The sequence below is a fragment of the Crocodylus porosus genome, unplaced genomic scaffold (genome assembly GCF_001723895.1).
Source record: "Crocodylus porosus isolate Cpor-Errol unplaced genomic scaffold, CroPor_comp1, whole genome shotgun sequence".
In the NCBI taxonomy this organism is placed as follows: Eukaryota; Metazoa; Chordata; order Crocodylia; family Crocodylidae; genus Crocodylus; species Crocodylus porosus.
In genome coordinates, this window is record NW_017728931.1 from 143,389,932 (window position 1) to 143,400,146 (window position 10,215).

The following is a 10,215-nucleotide window of genomic DNA, read 5'->3' on the forward strand; positions in this document are numbered from 1 at the left end:
CGCAGGCAAGGCCGCCCCAGGAACCGGCACCGCCGCCTGCCTGTGTTGCAGGTCGCTATTCCCCAGAGAAAGCTGGGAAATGGGCCTTTCCTACGGCCCCCATCTACTCCCTCGCCTCCCGCACCAAGGAGTTCTCCAACGACCAGACGCCAGGTAGGCCAGGCCGCGCGGCGTGGCGCGTGCCACCCCCTCCGGCCGGCTCCCGCCTCCGGTCTGACCCGTCGCCCCCCCAGGGCCCGCTGCCTACGGGCTCCCGCCGATGATGGGGCCCAAAGTCATTGGCAAGAGCTCGGCCCCCAACTACTCCATCCTTGGGCGCAGCCTGATCGGTAGCTTCTGCCAGGACTTGTGCAAAGTGAGCGGTGGCCGCGGGGCCGGGGCGGGTGGGTGACGCGGCGCAGCGTGCCACACGAGCTCTGCTCCGCTCTCCCCTTGCACAGACACCAGGCCCCTGCAACTACCGTGCGGTGGACTCCAACGTGTACAAGGCACGGGCCCCCCAGTTCAGCATGCTGGCCCGCAACGTGCTCCCCGGTGACAACACTCAGAAGCCCGGGCCGGGCACCTACAGCCCTGAGAAGGTGAGGGGGGGAAGGGGATCCGGGCACGTGCGGGCAGGAGGGAGACCCCCTGACACAGGGTGCGCACGGGTGATGGGCGGGGGGTGCAAAGGAGAAGCCGGGGCTGCTAGCAGAGGGCGGATCGGAGATCTCAAGTGGGTGTGTGTGTGTGCGTGTGTAAGATGGGGGTGGGGGGTGAGATCCCCTGAGGGAGGGGAGTGTCTGGATGGTGAGGAGAGCAGATGAGAGGTCATGTGGAGTACGTGTGCACACGCGTGTGTGACATGCAGAAGCTCATGCAGGATTGCAGCGGAGAGACAGAGCAGATGAGATCCCACGCTGCTTGTGTGCCTGGGTGGTGTGTGCGCATGCAGATGCGCACGTGCATGCATGTGAAATGCATGAGCTTGCATGGCTTGCTACGGGAGCAGGCGTGCACAGCTGCAGCAGGCACGTGTGGGTGTATAAAACCGGGGAGCCGTGCCCTGGCACGCCCCCCCCCCACACCTGCAGTGACACCAGTGCCACCCCCCCCCTCCGCAGTACTCCCAGCACCGCGGGCAGACCTTCGGCATCCGCCACTCAGACTACCTGGCTCCTCTCATCGTGGACGTGGCAGATTAACCACGGTGCACCGTGTGGCCTGGCACCGCCGTGGGCACCCAAGTAGGACGGGCTGGAGAACAACCGGGCATTCGTACACGTGGGCTCCTGGTGCTTCGTGTCCTTGCAGCGGCTCCTCGTGCCCCGGTGCACCCGGGACTGGGGGCTGCTCTCCCTCCGCCCTCCCCTTCCGCCGCGCTCAGCCCGGGGGGTGGACAGGTCAGCTCTGTGGCCTCTCTCGGGGGGGCCCTGACGTCCTGGCTGCTACGTGGGGAGAGCGGGAGGTCGGGCCTGGCAAACACCGGCTGTGCCGAGCCGGCCCCCCCGGCCTCTCCCCACTGGCCTCTCTCTGAAGCCCACGTATGCCCCCGCTTCGGCCACCCCCTCACCCCGTGGCTCGCAGGGACGTCGGGCTGGAAGGGACCCCCCAAGCCACACCTAGGGTCCTCCTTGCTTGAACCGGCCCGGCCACGGCTCTGTCGATCCCGCGCTGGAAACGGTGCCCGGATGGAGAACTTCTCTGGGCGCCTGTCCCACTGCTTGACCACCCTCCTCTCCTCCTGCCTCGGTTTCCCCGGCTGCAGCTGCAGGCCGTTGCTCCTGGTCCTGTCCCCGGCAGCCATCTCCATCCTCTCTGTCTTCGCCCTGCAGGGATTTGAAGGCTAAATCCTCCCTGTGAATACCCCAATTCGTCCCCCACGAGCTGCCGGGCTCTCACGAGAGGCATCAGGAGACAGCCGGAAGGGGAAGCGCGGAGGGTTTTCTCTGCCCCTCCCGCGTGTCCCAGACGGGGGTGATGCTGTGGGCGCGGTTCCTCCACCAGCGTGACCCCCGGGTGGGCTCCCCCCGCCCTGGGGTGAGGGGTCTCCGAGTCCCCCAGCCCCTCCTGCAATGCCGCGGGCACCGGCCTTGGTCTGGTCCCCTCGCCGCGGGTCGAGCAGCACCTCCACCTGGGGAGGGCCCCTGTGAAATGGGAACACAGGGGTGGGCTCCCCTGTGCCGGTGACAGCTTAGCACCCCCATGTGCACGCGCGCGCACACACACACTCTCTCTCTCTCTCTCTCTCTCTCTCTCTCTCTCGCTGTGTTTTCTGCTCCCATCTTGCCCTGCCATCCTCTCTGTGTCCCCTTCACCACGGCTGCCCCCCAGGACACCGTCCCCATGGTCCACACACAGGGACCCCGCATTTGGCCGTGCTAGGAGTCACAGCGCCAAAAGGAGCCCCGGGCAGGAGCCGCTCGGGTCCCTGCGTACGCTGCCCCCCACCCGTCATCTGCCCCACCAGCAATTTTGACATCAGCTGCTAGTTTTACCAGCCGTGATTTGATCCGGTCTAAAGATGATGAATAAAACCCTAGAATAGCATTTTGCTTCCCTGATCAATCGCCGGTGTCCCGTGTGCCAGTCGCTCCCCCTTGCTACCCCTTTCCCTGTTTCCCATTCCTGCCATCATTTCCCTCTCATCTTCGTCCCCAGGGAAACTCCCGTGGACGCCGGTTGTGCTCTGCCAGGCCTCGAACGATGCATTGCAATGTGTTTCCAGCTCTCACTCGCATGCTTGGATTCAAACTTTTCCTCGCACTCAGTTAAGCCCTGGGGTGCTTCCAGCCTCAGGCAACCTCCAGGGCATTTGGGTGCCTATATCCCTTGGGGTCTATGGCCCAGCTATCCTTAGCACTTACACCAAGTCCACCCGGTCACGATACCTGCAAGCTTCAGAGACCGCAGGGCCCAGCCTAAGGCCCGTGGCATATCTCTACTCACAGGTCTAGCAGGCCCTCGACTTCATCTCCAACAAGCAGTAAGGCACGCCCGAGGGGCCTCCCCTGCCCAGTGGGCTCAGCGCCGGGCGCCCACGACGCCCCTGCAGCCAGCTCCCGGTGCAGCCCCGCGCCCTCTTCCAAGCCAGGGCCCCGCAGCGTGGCGCAGGGTGGGCCGGGTCCTGGGCTGCGGGGAGAAGCTGCCTCTGGTTTGCAGGCGGCAGCAAAGTGACCTCCCGGGTCCAGGGAAGGGGGTGCTGGCTCCCCTGGGCGATGCCATGTTGCACGAGGCTCGTGGGCATCCCTGGTGCCCTTTAAGGCTGGCTGGCAGGGATCCAGGATCGTGGCCTTGATTTGTGGCAACAGCCTCGTTGTGCAGCACCGCTGTCGCAACTGTGTTGTTGCAGCAACACGCCAGCGTTGCGCAGTCCTGGGGGCCCCGGACCTGCTGCCCCTCGTGCTGGCAGGACGGGCCTGCATCGGTGCCGTGCCACATGCCTGCGCGGAGCGCCCTCGCCGCGTGCCCCTGCTGTCCCCGCGCTGCCTTGGGCTGGTGCCAGCTGCAGCTCTTCCCGAAAGCCCGGAAGGGAGAGGCCCTCGCTGCCCTGGTGTGGAGCCAACTTCCCTAGTGAAACCTGCTGCAACAGAGCCAGCGCCTCGGTGCCGGGATGGGCCCTGCAGCAGCCCATGTGACGGCGACCGTCGTGGAGCCGCGTTTCCTGGCTCTGAACCATCCCGGGACACCAGCCCAAGGCGGCAGCCTGACGCCACGGGCCTCGGGGGCATCTTGCACGGAGATCCCCGGGACTCTGCGCGCTCCACTCTGCTGACGTTGAACAAACTTCATATCATTTTTGGTTTATGAATCGTTTTCAGATTCAGAGAACAAAATCTAGCCTTCTTGAGCAGCTTGCCAGCGCCTCCCGTGTGAGCCGCTGGTTTTCAACCCACTGCTGGTGGTCTCAGTGGGGGGTTCGCTCGAGGTCTCCCTGAGGATGGCCCCGGTGGGCATCACCCGGATTGGAGACCTCCCGGACTACGCCGAGCAAGGATGGCTGAGCCCCGTGGCGCTGGCCCTGAGCACGGGGCGTGCAACTTGCTCGCGCCTAGTGCAGGATGTGAGAGCTGCGCTGCCTGCAGACGCCCTCACCTATGTCAAGCGGGTCCTGCGAGCTGCTGGCCCTGCCCTCCCGAGTCCCACGGCCTGGCGGAGTTGCTCATCCGGCCCACCTCGCGATGGACCCCGGGGCACTCCCCAGCACACCACCTTTCCAAGCTGGGGGATACTAGCCCAGTCCGCTTTTCCACAGCCCACTGGTGCCAGCTCTACATGCTCGTCCGCCAGCCGATCTGTCGCACCCCCGGGAAGCTGTCTGGCAGGACTACTTTGGCAAGGGCGAAGCCAACGGGCCCCGGTGGCAGAGCCTCTACTCAGAGCTGATCCTGAGCCACTGGGGACCTGTGCTGGCGGCTCCTCTACCGGGCCGTCGCGCCGGGCGCGTGGCTGGCGCATTTCAAGCTGGTCTCCGACCAGGGCCCATTTTGTACTGAGAGGGGGACGCCGGCGCACCTCACCATCGAGTGCGCCAGGCTGCAGCCCCCGCACCTCCTCCTCCACAGCTCGCTCCCCAAGTTCAGGCTGCACACCCCATCCGTCGCCCCACCAAGGCCCGGGACCTCCCGGTCATCCTCCTCCTGGCTCTGGCCAAGCTGGGCATCTGGCTATCTAGGAGAGAGGCTCTGGCGGGGAAGGCTCCCGGTGCCCTCGGGGCGTTTTTCCTCGGTGTCCTGCACGCACATCCCCGCCCGCGAGCCCTCCAAGTCCGCGAGCCACTGGGCACTGTGCGGGGTCTCGGCTCCGTGCCCCCCGGCGGGCAGTCGCGTTGGCCCTGTGACCCTGCACAGCCCGCCGTCGCCTCTTCTGGTGCCCCCCGTAATTTCCTGACTTGATGCGCAGCGGCCGAGGGCCCTGGCCCTGACCCCGCAGACATCGGACCTTCCCCTGCCCGTCAGAGCCGCCCCGGGTCTCCGGAGGCACGGGTGCCACCGGGTCACAGGGGCGCGCACTGCGGCAGGGCAGAGCCCCGTGCCCTGTGCCCGGCCCTCCCCCGCGGGGAGGAGCCGCCCGGCCCGGCCGGCCTGGCCCAGGCTGTGTGCGGGGCATGGAGCCGGCGGAGGAGGACGCAGGCGGCTTCCCACGCCTCATCCAGAAGAAGCGGGATGGCGAGCGGCTGCAGCCGGCCGAGATCCAGCGCCTGGTGCAGGGCGTGTGTGGGGGCGGCTTGCAACAGGGCCAGATCGGTGCGGTGCGGGCCAGGGCTGGTGCAGCGGGGTGGGGGGCGGGGGTCCGGGACCCGCACCCACACCCCCCCGGCGGGTCCCCACAGGGGCGCTGCTCATGGCGGTGCGGGGCAGGGGTCCGGGACCCGCACCCACACCCCCCCGGCGGGTCCCCACAGGGGCGCTGCTCATGGCGGTGCGGCTGCGGGGCATGGACGCGGGCGAGACGCTGGCGCTGACGCAGGCCATGGCAGCGTCGGGCCGGGTGCTGGCCTGGCCACAGGCCTGGCGGCCGCTCCTGGTGGACAAGCACTCGACGGGCGGCGTGGGCGACAAGGCCAGCCTGGCCCTGGCCCCCGCCCTGGCCGCCTGCGGCTGCAAGGTGAGCCCGGGCCCCCCGCCCAGGGCGACCAGGCCGAGCAGGGGGGAGCAGAGGAGGTGGCAGCCCCGCCGCCCCTCACCGGGCCATGGGCCGCTCCCCCACCGCCAGGTGCCCATGATCAGCGGGCGCGGACTGGGCCACACCGGGGGCACGCTGGACAAGCTGGAGTCTATCCCGGGCTTCAACGTCTCCCAGAGCCCGGAGCAGGTGAGCATCCCCAAGGGGCCACGGGCGGGCGCCCAGGGAAACGGGGTCCGTGCTCCGAGACTGGGCAGACGGGGATTGCACCATCAGGAGCTTCCTCTCCCCCCGGTGCCAGGCGACACATGTCACCATCGGGGCATTGCTCAAATGAGGAACTGGGCTACAACTGGCCACGAATCATGGGGGTATACGTCACGGGGCCCCTGGCCTGAGGGAGGCTCAGGAAGCTCAGCTGGCGGCATGTGGACCACAGCTCCTTGGCACACCTGTGCACAGGTCCCTGCACCCGTGAAGCTGGGCTGTGGCACTCCCCGGCGCTGTGAGAGCTCCCCTCTCAAAATGCATGCCCTGCCCTGCTCCTCTGAGTCATGGGGCCAGACTGGAGTACAGGGCAAGCCCTGCACCTGGTTGGGGGTGCAAGAGAAGCCCTGCACCAGGCGGCAGTGTCTGCAGAGCCACCCAAGACAGGAATCTGGGAGCAGCTAATCCCTGTCTCGCAGTGAGCGGATGAGGAGGGCAGCGCAGGGCAGGGATGCTTTGTCTGGTGCAGAGCAACCGCCAAGGAGGAAGTCTCCAAGGGAGGGTGCGCGAGCTGATGCTGGCCCCCACTCCAGGCTGCAGCAACGTACATGGCGGCGGGTGCGGGGACATGGGAGCAGGCGCCTGTCCTTCTGGCAGGACGGAGGAGAGGTTTTGGACGTGAGAGGCTCTGGAAGGGCCAGTGCCCGCACTGCACGTGCAAGGGTGGAAACCACTGCTCTGGGGGCACGCGGGCAAGGGTCAGCGGCGACCCGACAGGAAGGGGACCAGACAGAGCGGCGGGTGGGCAGTTGGACAGCCAGCGGGACACATCGGAGCAGTCCCCGGTTCTCCGGGAGTGGCCCGCAGCAGACGTCCCTGCTCTGGGAGGCAAGAACTCCCGAGAGGAGGCGAGGGCTGTGCTGCCTCCTGGAGCCGGCCCCACCAGCCCGGGCTGGAAAACCGTCATTGGGAGAGTCTGCCGGGTGCTGCATGCATCGTGCTGGATCACGCAGCTTAGACACCTGCTGAGACCTATAGGTCTCGACCTCCGGGCATTTTTGTCGCTCTGCGCTGGACTCTTTCCCATCTGTGCACCTCCTTCTCGGAGCAAAACTGGACACGGGCCTCCAGGAGAGGCTTCACCGGCATTGAATCAAGTGGAAGAATCGCTCCCCTCAACCTGCATAGGACAGTCCTGCCAATACCTCCCTTTTGCAGCCACGCTGAACCAGTGACTCCTACTCAGCTTGCTGTCCACTGAACCCCACGGGTCCTCTTCTGCATGGCTGCAGTGCGGCCAATCGCTCCCTGGGTCTTATCTGTCCCACCCTCGGTGCTGGTCTTTGCCCTCGTCCTGGACTGACTTTTGCACTCGAGGAAAGTCAATTGCAAAACTCAGCTGCACTTGATTTTTGCAGTTGGCTGCAACCGTCTGTCCCCTGCTCCCAGCCCCCCTTGGCACGGCCTGCAGATCTGCAAAGCAGGCCCTCAGCCCTTTCTTGTAAGTTGTTAGTGCAGATATTAAAAAGGACAGGATCCAGGACTGAGGTACCTTCCCGTTAGACACCAAGCCGTTGAGGACTGTGCTTGGAGCACAATGATCCCCTTTGCAAGACTTCCACCTAGCCTGTTTCCTTAGCTCATTAGTGAGAGTCACCGGAGACGGGGCTGAAAGCCTTGCTAGAATCACACCACAAATCAAGGCCCATCACACCTGTCACAAGGTGCATCATATAGGAGGAAGGTCCTAGTGGTATACACAGAGCGCGACGAGGCAGAAAACACTGGCTCTGCTGCCGGCCTCGCCTTGTGGACTCATGGAACAGAGTCAAAGATCAACACATTACTTAACAGCCGCAGAAGGAGCGCTGGAGGGGCCGTGGTGGCCCCGAGACAACCTGGACAGCAGCCCGAGGAATCCCAGCAGCAGGAAGGCAATGTGGCCGCGGCTGCTGAAGAGCTGACGGCGGCTCGGACCTGGCTGCGATGGATAAAGTCGTCTCTGGCTGCCAGGGGGCACGATCCGATCACGCTCGCTCTCAGCAGACAAAGCAGTCCCGGCCAATAACACAGAGGCTTCGTGCTTTCAAAGGGCAGGCATCCCTGGCGCAGGGGCTGGGTGGAAAATGTCAGAGGGAAAACGATCGTTAACATCTGGCGGCATCTCCAAGAGGAGCTCTTTAGAGACGTGTGAAAAAAGATGAGCGGTCTGGTGCAGAGCCACTCATTTTGGGGCAAAGCAAAGGCAGTACTTAGAGATATGCAAGCAAAATATAACATGGGGCGCAGGGGACTCAAGAGACAGCAAAGCATGAAGTTGTGAGCCAACCCCCCCGCAATCACACCAGTCTGAGCAGGGGGAATCCCTTCCTGCCCCAGGGCGGTGGGGCTGAGCCTGCGCGCAGGGGCAAGGCCCTCCAGGCAGGACCCTGCGGAAGCCCAGCGCTGCAGGAGGATCTTGCTCCTTGCAAGCAGCCAGACCCCAGCGCACCAGCAGACGGGCCTGGGGGCCAGGCCAAGCAGCGGGTCGCACAAGGGGAGCTGCGGGCCACAGAGCCCTGCTCCCCCGCACGGTGCCCCAAGCTGCACCTGAGCCAAAGCCCCGCTCCTCTGCCTCGCCCGATGCCTGCCCAGAGCCTTTGGCCCGGGCACAGAGCCGCAGCAGGCACCGGGAAAGCGGCCGGCTGGTCCCTGCCCCAGCTGCGGGGCACACGGGGGGGACGAGGGGCAAGGGCAGGCACTGAGGAGCTGCTCTGGCCACAGATGAGGCAGATCCTGGAGCAGGTGGGCTGCTGCATCGTGGGGCAGAGCGAGGAGCTGGTCCCGGCAGACAAGGTGCTGTACAGCCTGCGGGATGTCACGGCCACCGTGGACAGCCTGCCCCTCATCACAGGTACGGGGCAGACTGCACACGGCTGCACCGGGCAAGGGGAGAGGCTGGGGTGGGGGCCGCCCTGGAGGAGGAGGCGTCTGGGCTCTGGGGCCTGACCGACCGCCTCGGCCTGCAGCCTCCATCCTGAGCAAGAAGGCGGCGGAGAACATCTCGGCCCTGGTGCTGGACGTGAAGTTCGGCAGCGCCGCCCTGTACCCCACCCTGGAGAGCGCCCGGCCCCTGGCCCAGAGCCTGGTGAGTCCCGGGCAGCAGGGGGGCCCCCCAGCACACTCCGGGTCCCCTCCACCCAGGCACCAGCCGCTCTCCTCCGCCTCGCAGGTGTCGGTGGGCAGCCAGCTGGGCATCAACACCGCGGCCGTGCTCAGCGAGATGGATGCGCCCCTGGGGCGGCGCGTGGGCCACTCGCTGGAGGTGCTGGAGGCGCTGGAGTGTCTGCACGGCGGGGGCCCCGCGGACCTGCGTGAGCTGGTCACCGCCCTAGGTGCGGCCCCCGGGGGCGGCGGGGCTGCCGCATCCTGCACCCCTTCAGCCCAGCTGCTGTCACCCCCTGCCCTTGCCCCCGGGGCAGCAGCAGCCGTGCCCAGCCTCGCTCTCCCCGCCCAGGGGGCTGCCTGCTGCAGCAGTGCGGCGCAGCCGAGTCGGTGGAGGCGGGCTCCGCCAGCATCGCGGCAGCGCTGGACAACGGCTCGGCGCTGTGCACCTTCCAGGCCATGCTGCAGGCGCAGGGCGTGGCGCCCGGCGTGGCCCAGGCCCTGTGCACGGGCACAGAGGAGCAACGCTACCAGGTGCTCGGCCGGGCCCGCACCCAGGAGGAGCTGCTCGCGCCCCAGGACGGTAGGCAGGGGCTGGGGGGGGCGAGTCCCGCCAGCTCCTGGGGCCCGGGCTGCAGCTCAGCACCACGGGGCAGTGCCCACAGCTGCACCGGGCAGGGGGCCGGAGCCTGGCACACCCCGGGTTGGCAGCACACCCCTACCCACTATCCCAGCCGTGCTACTGCCAGAAATGTACGCACGCACGTGCAGACACGCATCCTGTCGCATACACGGGCGTGCACTGTGCATGCCCATTTGCACATATACACGTGCATTCGCCCATGCAGTCACGCATGTGTGCGCTTACACACAGATGAAGTCATGCACGCACACCTGCGTAGGCATGCACGCGCGCACACGTATGCACGCTCCCCGGCCTCCCCTTACCCTGCCCTTGGGTCTGTCTCGCCGGCAGCTCCGTCCCCACAACCCCCGGGCTCTGGGGCGGCTTGGCCGAGGTCAGTCCCACGAAGGCCTCCAGCCCTCTCTCCCACCCCCGACCCAGTCCCGGGGGGCGGGGCCGCAGTGACGCGGGCTTCCCCCGGCAGGCACAGTGCAGGCCATCCTGGCGCTGCCCATCGCGCGCGTGCTGCACGGCCTGGGCGCCGGCCGCACGCGCCAGGGGCAGCCCCTCAACCCGCGCGTGGGCGCCGAGCTGCTGGTCGCCGTGGGGCAGCGCCTGCGCAAAGGTGACGCGGG

At 66.8% G+C, this 10,215-nt stretch overlaps 2 protein-coding genes across 2 annotated transcripts in view; both read left to right on the forward strand.

The window, feature by feature from the left end:
- Positions 1 to 1,262, forward strand: part of ODF3B (outer dense fiber of sperm tails 3B) — a 3,539-nt gene extending 2,277 nt beyond the window's left edge. Inside the window, exons 2-5 of the mRNA XM_019543986.1 lie at positions 6 to 153; positions 234 to 355; positions 441 to 581; positions 1,104 to 1,262. Coding sequence (XP_019399531.1) covers positions 6 to 153; positions 234 to 355; positions 441 to 581; positions 1,104 to 1,184 — 492 coding nt within the window. The 3' untranslated portion in view covers positions 1,185 to 1,262. The remainder of the gene's footprint in view (positions 1 to 5; positions 154 to 233; positions 356 to 440; positions 582 to 1,103) is intronic.
- Positions 1,263 to 5,033: 3,771 nt separating this feature from the next.
- TYMP (thymidine phosphorylase) lies at positions 5,034 to 10,213 on the forward strand (the record flags this gene model as incomplete). The annotated part of the gene is made up of 8 exons (XM_019543987.1): positions 5,034 to 5,225; positions 5,384 to 5,586; positions 5,695 to 5,793; positions 8,575 to 8,704; positions 8,820 to 8,938; positions 9,023 to 9,185; positions 9,308 to 9,538; positions 10,065 to 10,213. Coding segments are annotated over exons 1-8 (1,233 nt in total), but the record flags the coding sequence as incomplete, so codon positions are not given.
- Between the last annotated feature and the right edge of the window lie 2 nt (positions 10,214 to 10,215).